Raw genomic sequence first — 11,783 nt, 5'->3', positions numbered from 1 at the left:
AGGGAGATGCTGCCCAGCTCTGGTCCCATGTGCACATCTGCTGGCTGCCACATCCCCCCCAAGTCCCCGCTGTGGAGGTCGGGAGCAATCCCACATACCGTGGCTGCCCAGGGGCTGTGCAGAACACAGCTGTGTGGCAGTGGGCAGCAGCTTGGGGTTGGTTTCCATGGGCTGATCCTCACGGTGCCCACGGGTGGGTGTCAGATCCGTGCCAGGCGGGCTGCTGGCGGCAGTGCTGAGGGCAAAGTGTTTGCTGCTGGATGCTTCGTGCTCTGGCAGGTGGAGAAGGCGGCTTTGGGGAACGGGTGGTGCTGGAGCTGCCTGGGGGCTGCAGGGCTCTGCTTTTAATCACCGGTAATCTGTGTTCGGGTGCTGCTCGGCGGCTGCTGGGGGCTCTGCTGGTGTCCCCCCGTGCGGACCCTGCGAGCAGGGAGGGGCATCCCATGGGCTGACGGCGTCGGCGCTGTGCACGGATGAGCAGTGGCTGCTGGCTGCAGCCCATGTGATGCATGTGAGGGGGCACGCTGACATTTCGAGAGGAAAAAAAAAAAAATAACAAAAAATAATACCCAGAGACCCACGGGGAGCTTTGAAGTGCCTGAGCCAGAAAAGAGAGCAAGAGAGACAGACAGACAGACAGACAGACATCAGTACGGAGAAGAGGAACCGAGTCGGGCAGGGGGGCAAATTCTCGGGGCAGGAGAGAGGATGTGAGCGCAGCGCTGGCACGGAGCCGGGAAGGATGCGATGGCCGCTGGCACCGAAAGCGGAGCAGCGATTTTTAGCCACCGAAATGGAGCGGGGACGGCAGCGGGGAGCGGCGGGGACGGCAGCGTGGTGGCAGCTGAGCGCTGTGCGGGATCGGTGACACCGCGGCGGTTCCTCTCCATCGCGCCGATGTGACGCGGCGGTGCCGAGCGGTGGCTGCGCGGTGCTGCTCGAGGTCAGTGCCGTGGACGGGGTTTGGTGAGAGCGCAACCCGCTGCTCTCCTTCTCTGCGTGCGCGTTTCGTAATGAGCCGCTCCTGTATTTAATTAACGCGAGCAGCTAACGCGAGCCTCCCTAGATTTAACCTGACAGAGACGACGTGTTGCTTGAAATGCCGAGCGATTAGTAAAAGCGGGTTTGATTCGCTTTAAACATATGCCGTACGATGCATGTGTTTGTCGCACAGATTTTGGAGCCGTCTCCCGGTTCCTCCCTGCCCGGGTGTCACCATGCTTCCTCGCTGGGCGAAGCATCCCTCGGGCGCTTCCCCTCGGCTGCGGGAGCAGAACAGAGCCTCGGAGCCCGGGGACCGCAGGCTGACATCGCTGCTCGTGGGTACGGATTGGGGACGTGGGGGGGGGGGTTGTGTGCCGGAGGCGATGCTGGGATGGGCCGGGCGGGATGCTGGGTGCTGCAGGCAGCTGCTGTGCCCTCCTTTTGCTTGACTACACTGCGATGTTTGGACAGCTGCGGGCAGGCGCTGGTGGAAGGGTTCGGAGGGATGCGGCGCTGCTCCGGGTTGGGGATGGAGGAGGGATGGGTGGCATCTGCTGCGGGATGTGGGGATGCTCCTGGGGGGGGACGTTGCGGTGCCTTCATCCCGTGGCTGGACGTGGTGTGCCGTGCATCTGGGGAGCCCCGTGGGGACCTCTGGCAGCAGGACGTGGCCCGGCTGTGTCCCTCCGTGTGCCCAGGGCTCTGTTCTGGCACAGCTGCCCCGGTTATTCAGATGATGGGTGCGCTTTCTGGCATCTAGAAGGCTTTAGGCATAGATCTGTGTGTTTTTCCCAGCCTTTTTGACTCGTAGCTCGCTGTGACTAACCGGGCTGGCAGAGCAGTCTGTGACCAACCACCTACGTGCTACCTGCATGCTTATAAATAGGGGCTGTCCTCCCCTCCCCGTCTGGAGCATTGCTCCCAAGCCCCTCCATAACACAGAAATAGCTTCCCCAGCATCCTCCCCCCCATCACCCCAGCTCTGTGCAAAGCAGCACAGGATCCCCAAATGCCCATTTCCCACGTGATGCTCTGGGCACGGCTGGGCTCCAGGCTGCCAGCACTGATCACAGCAGGAGTCAACTCCTCGAAGGAGCTGCGTGCCCTTGTGCCAGTGCAGGAGCTGTGCCAGGCTCTTGTCCCCCCCATTTACCCCCCCCACCCCCCCAGGCTCTGCTCCCAGCCTCTCAGGCAAGGACTGGGGGAGCTTTGGGTTTGATTTGAGTTTTCCCCTTTGTGGCACCATCCAGGGCTCTGCTTCCCTGCAGGAAAACAGGAGGGGCACCTTCCCACCTCCCCCCCCACCTTGCTCCCGCTGTGCTCTTCCAGATGGATTTGCTTTTGATGAGGTGTAGCGTGCCATCGAAGCTCCTGTCAGGCAGCTCCGGCCTCCCATCAGTGAGCGAGCAGTTAGCATGACTGCACTAATGGCAGCAGATTAGAGGAAGTGATTAACTTGCCTGAAAAACTGCACTGAGTGCATTCTGCACAACCCCAGGGCTGGTGCAGTGCAAGGCCACGCTCCCCTTCACAGGGGCTTTATCCCATCATTTTGCTTCCCTCTACAGCAACCTGTTGCATTTCTTTTCCACCTTTGGCTGCAAGCTCTCTGGTCAAATCCTGCCCCTCTACTTCCAAGCTGGAATGACAATGCTGCCCTTCCCATCTGCGGGACAAGGGTGCATCCCCATGCAGCAGAGCACCCTGCTCTTGGCTACCACCCAGCGCAGGGGGGTCCTGCAGCCATCCTGCAGCACTGGGATGGGTGACACCAGGCACAGCCATGTTCTGGAGCTGCCACCTCTCTGCTACCCGTGTGCTGTTGTGCTGTTGATCCTCATTTCTGCTGTCACCAAAGCAATCAAGGTGGCCTTGCTCTGCTCAGCGACTTCGCTCGGTGTCTCATTAGAGGAAGGAGTGGTTCTGTTGGGAATTGATTTTTGATCTCGTTGTGTTTCCCTCCGGCCCCTTCTCCCCCCTGCCTCGTTCCTCTGCCTGCCTCCAAAGCCACTCACCTGCCAGCAAGGAACCACCCCAAACCCTGACCACGGGGAGATCTTGCATCTCCCACTGATTCCTTATGGGGAGCACAGCTTCTCTGTAGGTCTGCTCCGAGCAGCCCCTGCTGTTTGGGATTCCCTCCTTCCTCCTTTTCCCTTTTTTCTTCTGTACCTAAAAGCCAATTAACTGCTGGGAAAGGGGGGTGCTGGGCAGGAGGGTAGGGATGTGGTGGTGCCAGGTGGGGCACAGATGGGGTGGGAGCTGTGTGCCTTACCCTTGCCCTCATTTTGGGGTCATTTCCCTCCAACCAGCTGGGCTGTTTCCTTCCCTCCTATTTGCAGCAGGACCCCGGCCCCCGCTCCCCACCCCCTGCTCTGCTCTGGCCTAAGAGGAAGCATCGATTTGGTGTCTTGAGGGGCAGTTTATCGCTTTCCTGATGCCTGATAGATTGGAATTGATTTCCAGAGCAATTTGCCTGAGCAGCTGAAGTCAGAGTGGTGGGACCCATGCTGCAGCACTCCTGCAGTGGTAGAGATGCAAAAGGGTGATGGAGACAGCAGCTCTGCAGGGTTTTGCGTGCTCAGGTCCTTCACAACCTCAGGTTCATCCCCGTGCTGTCTCTCCCCAGGCTGTGCATGGGATCTCTGTGTGGAGAAGGGGTTTGGCAGCTCTTTGCTGCACGACGCAGTGAGTCACTGCCCCACGCCTGGCTCAGCACAGTGGTGGGAGTGAGACAGAGCTGCCGGGTGCTGAGAAGCTCAGGGTCCTTTCAGGAGATGTGCATCCAAACCAAGTGGCTCTGCCTGTGCTTTCCCCTTTCTCCCACCTGGGTTTGTCCCCTCCACATCTCTGTATCTTGCTGGCAGCCGGACCCACGTGCTCTGCATCTGCCCCCTTTGGACTGAGCCATTCCCTCTTCAGTCCTATACCTCAGTTTCCCCCTCAGATGTGAGCCTGAGGACATCCCCCAGGCTGCGATCTGGCTGCAGCCACATGGGCTCATCCCATCCTCGCTGCACTGCCTGGATCTGAGAGAGGAGACCACCACACACTGTGTGTTTGTGCCGTGACAGCCCCCCCCCACCCCTGCTGTATTTTAATCCAGTTCCTGAGCTGCTGGCATCTCCCCCAGCCACAGTGCTGTGCCTCCCCACTTCCCCAGGCAGCGCTGCTCAGGGGATGCCGCCAGCTCCGGCCCGCTGCCAGGGGTCAGGGAGGAAGCTGGCAGCAGAGGGAAGCTTTGCCCAGCTCTGCTGGCCGTGACTCATCCTCCTGCATCGCGCATCCTCTGTGAGCTCACCCTCTGTGCTCATTTTCCCCCTCCACCAAAGCAAAGCAGCTCCGTGAGGAGCGCTGGGACGAGGATGGGAGCAGCTTGAGGGGAGATGCTGAGCCAACGAGAGAGCGCAGGAAAGAGGAGGGCTGGGAGGGGGGCTGTGGACAGGGCTGGGGGCTGCAGGGGGCTGTGTGCCCATAGCCCAACTCGCGGCCCTGATGATGGATGTGTTGGTGCTGCTGGTGCCCAGCACGAAGCTCGTGGCTGGGGGAGCGGGGTGCGCTCGCTTCCCATCTCTGTGTGTGCGTGTGGGTGTGATGACACCCAGCGGGGTGGGAAGGAGCTGCTGCTTTTCATGGGGCCGGGCCAGATGGGCTCTCTCCTTCAGCTCAGGGTTTGAGACACGGGAATTGAGCCGCCCGTGTCCCCGCTTCCAGAGCAAAGTGCTGCGTGCCAGCACAGGGCTGGGTGCCAGATGCCTGAGATGGGGCACGGCTGCCACCAGCGTACCCCTACGTGTCCGGATGGATCCTGTGCTGCTTCCTGGCTTCTTGGCAGCTGCGGTGGCCAGGGCGCATCATGGCTGGGGACAGGCAGGGCTGGGTCTGCAGGGACACATCCGGCACTGTGGGCACCGAGCGCTGCCAGCCCGTGGGGTGTCCTGGCATGGTCCCAGTGGAGTGGGGCTGGGAACTTCCCAATGAAGCGATCAGTGGTGGGTGTTTTGTCTCCCTTCGATCCTCTTTAATGGAGAGAGAAAGGCCCCGTGTTGTGGGGGGACGCCTGGGGATGGGGGGGTGGCATTACCACCGCTGGGACAGCTGTGCCACGGGCAGGGGTTGTATTGGGGTGGGCACTCTCTGCCCCACGCTGGGTCTCCATCAACCCAGGAGTGAGCAGATCACATGGAAGCTTTCAGCACAGCCGTCCGTGAGCTTTCACTCCTCATATTGCTCTGCACGAGGCTGCTGGGAGGCACGGGGAGGGCATGCTGTGTTCCTGCTGTGATGTTCATGTGCTGGGACAGCCCCACCGAGCGGTGCCGCATGGGCATAGAGAACCCTCGTCTCACGCTTTGGCACTGGGTGAGCTGCTGCCAAGCCCCCCCTGCAGCCCCCAGCCATTCAGAGGTGTTCCCAGCAGGCACGGCTTTATTAGCTGGGGCTGAGGCCAAACTGGGACCAAGGGTTGCTGTGGGGAGGTGTCCCTTCTGACAGCAAAATGCCAGGCAGGGAATGACTGCTGGAGAGAAGCCAGAGTGTGTCCAGGACAGAGCTGTGCCCCGAGCTTCGTGCTTCGTGGGACACCAGCACCCAGTGTCACACCTTGGCTGTGTTCACCAGGTCCCATAGCACAGCTCACCTTACCACCACAGCCCCATCCTAACACAACTGCTTGGCTGAGCACAGCACAGTCCGTCCATCTGTCCGTCCCCCCTCCTCCCCCCCATAGATCCTGCCTCAAATCAAGCTGAGCACATCCCAACGAGCATCACCTCCCACTGCCCTTCCCCTATGGCTGCATCCCAGTGCCTTGCAGCAGCCTGGCAGAGAAGGGGTTACTGCAGCACGGGGCTCTCCAGGCCGTGTCCTCACGTGCTGCACACAGCAGCAGTTTGCAGCTCAGCGGCTGCGGCGTTTCGGGGAAGGCGAGCGCATCTCCCAGCTGCCCTAATGGCCGGGTGTGGGGAGCTGCATAGCTCCAAGGGCTTCTATTCTTCTGCCTCCCTTTCTCCCCAAACGTAATCTCTCCTTCCCCTCCCCTCTCCCCGTTTGGTACAATTGTTTGCTCGGACTATTTTTCATGCTCTGCTAACTGTCACGGCTTTCACGGCCCGCGTGAGCTCGGCTGCTTCATGAAGATTTATGAAACTGCAGTAATAAACTGTGTTTGAAAGATCCTCTTTCTGATAAACCCCCGCCACGCTGCGGGCGGGGGGGGATCGGGGCGGACCACCCTGCTGGATGCCCACCCCGGTGTGACTCTGATGGGGTACAGGGCAGGATTTGGGGCTCCTCTCCCACCCACGGCACCCGGTAAGGAGGATGGATGGACGGTCCCTGCTGCCCGGAGGGGGATTTCCAGGATTTCCCATTGGATTCCGGCTGCTGTGGGAGCACACCTGGAGGATGCTCATCCCATCCCACTGATGGAATCAAAGGGGTGAAGTGGGGAAGGGTGCAGCATCTCCTCTTTCGGGATGCCTGCTCGTGTTCTTGCTGGAGCCCAGTGAGGAGTTCAGGAGCGGATGCAGCGCAGCCAGAGGTGGAAGAGCCCCCGTCGGTTCCCGGCTCTGCTCTGACCCGGTGCTGATTGTGCAGGGCTTTTCAAATCATCCTCTTTAGCAGTCGCAGAGAGACAGCGAGCTGGCGCGTTCCGCTCCCGGAGCGTGTAATCAGGGAGCAGGGAGCTGCATGCTGATGTGAGGCTCAGCACCGGCAGGGGGGTGGGAAAGAGTCAGGAGGGTGGCTGGGATGGGTGCTGGGTTCTGGGTTCTGGATGCTCGGTTCTGAGTGTTGGGTTCTGGGTGCTCGATTCTGGAAGCTGAGTTCTGGATGCTGGGTTCTGGATGCTCGATTCTGGGTGCTGGGTTCTGGGTGCTGTTCTGGAAGTTGAGTTCTGGATGCTGGGTTCTGGATGCTTGATTCTGGGTGCTGGGTTCTGGGTGCTGAGTTCTGGATGCTGGGTTCTGGATGCTCGATTCTGGGTGCTGGGTTCTGGGTGCTGAGTTCTGGATGCTGAGTTCTGGATGCTGGGTTCTGGATGCTCGATTCTGGGTGCTGTGTTCTGGATGCTGGGTGTGGGTGCTGGGTTCTGGGTGCTGGGTTCTGGGTGATGGATTCTGGGTGATGGATTCTGGGTGTTGGGTTTTGGATACTGGGTTCTGGGTGATGGATTCTGGGTGTTGGGTTTTGGATACTGGGTTCTGGATGCTGGGTTCTGGATGCTCAATTCTGGGCACTGGGTTCTGGATACAGGGTTCTGGGTTCTGGATGCTGAGTTCTGGGCACTGAGTTCTGGGCACTGGGCTCTGGATTCAGGGTTCTGGATTCTGGATGCTGAGTTCTGAATGCTGGGTTCTGGATACAGGGTTCTGGATTCTGGGTGCTGAGTGTTGGGTTCTTGATGCTGAGTTCTGGGTTCTGAGTTCTGGCTGTTGGGTTCTGGATTCTGGGTGCTGAGTTCTGGATACTGAGTTTTGGGTTCAGCCCCTGCATATCTCCATTGCTCTGCCCCCCAGACAAGCACTTTGTGACCAGCTGAGGGCAGGAGGGCTGTGCAGCCCCATAGCACACCCACAGTGAGCAGCGTGATTTGGGGGCTGTCACACAACGGGAGAGATGCACACAGGTAGTGCCAAACCCAGCGGTCACCTCCATGGTGACATCATCCATCCATCCATGGGCATTTTGCACACCATCACCGTGCCAGGGTGACACGGGGACTGGGCTGAGCGTGGTGGGATGGATCGGGATTGCAGTGCTTGCTCAGATTCTGTTGTCATGCAAGGAAGGGTGTCCCAAGGCTTTGGTGTCCCAGGGCTTTGGTGTCCAGGGCTTTGGTGTCCCAAGGCTTTGGTGTCCCCAAGGCTGTGGTGTCCAGGGTTTTGCTGTCCCAAGGCTTTGGTGTCCCCAAGGCGTTGGTGTCCCAGGGCTTTGGTGTCCCAAGGCTTTGGTGTCCAGGGCTTTGGTGTCCCAAGTCTTTGGTGTCCCCAAGGCTTTGGTGTCCGGGGCTTTGCTGTCCCAAGGCTTTGGTGTCCCAGGGCTTTGGTGTCCAGGACTTTGGTGTCCCAAGTCTTTGGTGTCCCCAAGGCTTTGGTGTCCAGGGCTTTGCTGTCCCAAGGCTTTGGTGTCCCAAGGCTTTGGTGTCCAGGACTTTGGTGTCCCCAAGGCTTTTGCTGGGGGCTGCACTGATGCCATCACCTGCTGTTTATCTTGCTCCACAGCTTCTGCTCTGAACAGTTTTTCTTGTATTCCCACAATCACCCAACTCACAGCAAACCCCTCTGTATGACCTTGAGCAGCCGAGTGGCGTCGGCAGCGCAGACAAAAATCCTGTCCCACATTAATAACACAATCACTCGTTATAAAGCTGATATGTTGGGCTGATAAATAATTAAGGGAAAAGGAAAAGCTCTCTATGATTTGCTTAGCGGGAAGGAAGGGGGAAAAGGAAGGAGATGAATAATGAATCAAGGTTAAACGGGAGTGAAAGGAAAGCCTTACGGTGGTGAATTCCCTCAGCAGGAGTGCTGCAGGTTGCCAAACATTTGGAGCTGGTGGTTGTGGGGTGACGTGGGCCGGGCAGCATGAGGTCCCTGAGCTCATCAGCAGCGCTGGGACGGATGGGGCTGAGTGCCACGGGGTTGGGCACTCCACACTCACTGTGTTGGTGATGGGTTTTGGCAGCACGCAGGGACTTCCAGGCATGAGTTACACTCGTGGTGTGTGAGCAGTCGGCACGGCTTCCCTGGGAATTAAAGTCATGGTGTGATGCTGATGAATGGCTGTGGTGGTGAAGGGATGAGCGCTGCCAGCACCCGCTGACCGGGGTTGAGCTCTGCGAGGGCTGGAATGGCTTTGGGGGGGTCCCCGGCCACAGGCAGCAGCACAGTGCAGCACTGATGGGACGATGCAAGCCTCCCCAACCCACCTTTCATTTTCTTTTTTGGTCTGTCCGTGTGTCTGTGTCCCTCTGTCTGTCTGTGCCGCGGGGCAGTGCGCCCGGCTCGTGTGTCTCGTCTGTGCCGTTTTGGTGCCTTAGCGCTGTTCATTCCATGTTTTAGCCCAAATGTTGGGGTCTTGGTAGCACCTCGGCCCCTCTGTCCCTCCCGTAGCCCCCAGCCCTTCCTGACTCCCCCCTCTCCCCCCCCACCACCATCACAGGGAGACGAAACCCTGCACCCCTCCCACCCCCACCGCTTGCATCCCACCAAACGATGACCCCACACCCGGCCGGACTCAGCCACATTTAACACCACCCCGTGCCCCGTCCCCATACCACAGCACCCCAAACCCACCAGGGAGCCTCCCCTCACCCCGTTCTGCTCTCCCTCCCCGTGCAGATCCCGACAGGACCAGCGCCCACATGATCTCGGCCGACGATGCCGAGTACCCGCGGGAGTACCGCACTTTGGGCAACGGCACACGGCGCTTCTCCAACGTAGGGTTGGTGCACACCTCGGAGCGCCGGCACACCGTCATCGCCGCCCAGAGCCTCGAGGCCCTCACCGGCCTCCAGAAGTCGGAGATGGAACGCAAACGGGACGCCTTCATGGACCACCTGAAGAATAAATACCCGCAGCACGCGCTGGCGCTAGCGCGGGCAGCAGGAGCGCATGCGGGATCAGGTAAGGGGTGTATGATTGGGGGAGGGGGGGGAACTAGGACCCCCTCATTTGGGGAAGTGTGGGGGGGTCGTAGGGGGCATGGCATGGGCAGGAGCAGCCCTTCTCGCACAGGCTGGGGGTCTCCAAGTAGATTTTTTCCTTGGCTGAGATGAAAGCAGTGTCTCCGCGCATGCAGGTGGAGGGGTGGGTGTGCCAGTCATGAGGTGCGTGGCTTCACCCTGCTAAAGATGGGGGGGATTTGACATAGTGGGGACCCCTATCCTGCTCTCTGCAGCTTCCTGGTGCTCAGCCATGGGCAGACCTGACCTGAGAGGGATGGGGATGCTCAGAGCCAGGGCGATGTGGGGCACCTCCTGGGGGAGGGGTCTCCCACTGCTGCCTGGGTGAGGGCTGGGAAGGGCAGGGCTGTGAGGCAGCGAGGGGCTGAGGCTCCGTCCCAGTGCTGTGCAGGGCAGGGGCTGCACGTGGGTCAGGTGCTCTCAGAGCTCAGGGTTCCCTGTGTTTGGTGCTCCCACAGTTCAGTGCTGTCAGGTTCGGTGCCCACATCCCTGCAGGGATGTCCCTTGGCTGTGCATTCCCAGGGACTCCATTCTCCCCCAGGGCCCAAAGGTGGGGGGATCTGCGGAAGGGACACCTGATTTCATGCCCCCACGGTGTGGCAATGGGGAAGAGTGACCCCCCCAGCCTGGAGTCTGCTGGAGCAGCCATACGTTCCTACCAAAACTATCACTTATATGCAAAAAAAGCACAGGGGAGGGCGAGCACGGAGCAGCTGCAGGAAGAAATCCTATATCATCTCCAACTAGACACCTCCCCGTGGGGTGAAGGCAACAGCTCCCAGACTCAGCAGAAAGAAATAGAGAAAGAAATCAAGCTGTATAAGGAAACGCAGCTGCTCCCACGCTGCAGCCCCTATCCTGGCTTTGTGGGGCTGGGATGGCAGCACTGGGTGGTCCCACAGTGCAACCCCTCTCCATGCAAAAAGGTCGTTGGCTCAGGGCTGGATGCAAAGGGGAGCAGTGCAGCCCTGCAGTGCGTTGCAGCCTCCAGCTGTTGGCAGAGGTTGCAATGAGGTGAGGGCTGCGAGAGTTTCCTTGCAGCAAAGTGCACCTTGCTCCTCTCTCTCCCTGCAGAAGCGATGCTGGGTGCTGGTGCAACCTGAGCAGGGTGTGCACGAGGTGCAAGGTGTGCCCCCACCCCTCCTGCTCTGCAGCAATGTTTGCCATTTACCTCTCAGTAAATAATCAGGAATCTTCCCCTCGTTATTACAGTGGTTTAAAGACTTTTTTTCTTTAGGCAGCAGCTGGGAAAAGCAAATCTGCCCGGTGTTGGCTCAAGGTTGGGAGGCTTTAGAGGATTTTAGAAAGCGAATGGGAAACTTTGGGATTTGGAGCATCCTCTGTGCTTGGGAATTGCTGTGGGGCTGAGGGCCGCGCATTTCCAGCAAGATGGGAGGTTGAGAATAAAAACAGTGGGAACCTGGGTGTAAACCTTTAGATGACATCGTGTTACAGCACTGAAATGAGCAGAGTGCTGCCCTGTAATCGAACCATCACCCATGGAGCACTGCAGAGGGGTCCAAGGTGGCAGCTGCTGTAAAACCCACATAGGAAAACGTGTTCGATGGGTACGGTAACAGCAGGGGGTGGGAGATGTGCAGATCTGCAGCTGTGCTGCTTCACTTTGGAACCGATAACCCCCAACCAGCACAGATGCGTGCATCCTCAGCTCTCCCCCATGCACCATCCCCCCCTCCCCCCCTCTCCCCCGCCGGGGTCCCTTCGCACACAGCCCTGCAGCTGCGGGGTCTTTTGGAGAGCAAAAATCGTAGCAGAGAGAAACGAACGGCAGCAGCGCTGCGATGGGTGCGAGGGGGGGTGGGGAGGAGGGGGGAAGTGAGGGGGTTACAAGCACGGCTGCGCGTGCATGAGCGCGCGTGCATGCATGCCTGCGTGTGCGCGCAGCCCCACGCGCGCGTGCGTTTGCGTGCGCGCGCGTGCGTGCGCACAGGTGTGGGTACACGTGTGTGTGTGTGTGTGTGTGTGTGTTCGTGGGCGCGCCTCCACGTGCACGCGCGCTCCTCCTCCGCCGGGAGCGCGCACCGCCGCGTGGCGGCCCCGCGACAGGTGGAGTCGCGGTTGTCATGGAAACCGCACCCCGCGGGAGGGGCGG

General features: G+C 59.7%; 1 protein-coding gene across 1 annotated transcript in view; it reads left to right on the top strand.

The window, feature by feature from the left end:
- The first annotated feature begins 495 nt into the window (after positions 1-495).
- Positions 496-11,783, top strand: part of LOC104914608 (SRC kinase signaling inhibitor 1-like) — an 11,774-nt gene continuing 486 nt past the window's right edge. The window contains exons 1-3 of the mRNA XM_010724619.2: positions 496-943; positions 1,175-1,323; positions 9,327-9,611. Coding sequence (XP_010722921.1) covers positions 1,218-1,323; positions 9,327-9,611 — 391 coding nt within the window. The 5' untranslated portion in view covers positions 496-943; positions 1,175-1,217. The remainder of the gene's footprint in view (positions 944-1,174; positions 1,324-9,326; positions 9,612-11,783) is intronic.

Source organism: Meleagris gallopavo, chromosome 29 (genome assembly GCF_000146605.3).
Source record: "Meleagris gallopavo isolate NT-WF06-2002-E0010 breed Aviagen turkey brand Nicholas breeding stock chromosome 29, Turkey_5.1, whole genome shotgun sequence".
NCBI classification, from domain to species: domain Eukaryota; kingdom Metazoa; phylum Chordata; class Aves; order Galliformes; family Phasianidae; genus Meleagris; species Meleagris gallopavo.
Note: the sequence above shows the minus strand (reverse complement) of the source record. Positions and strands in the feature narration are given on the sequence as shown.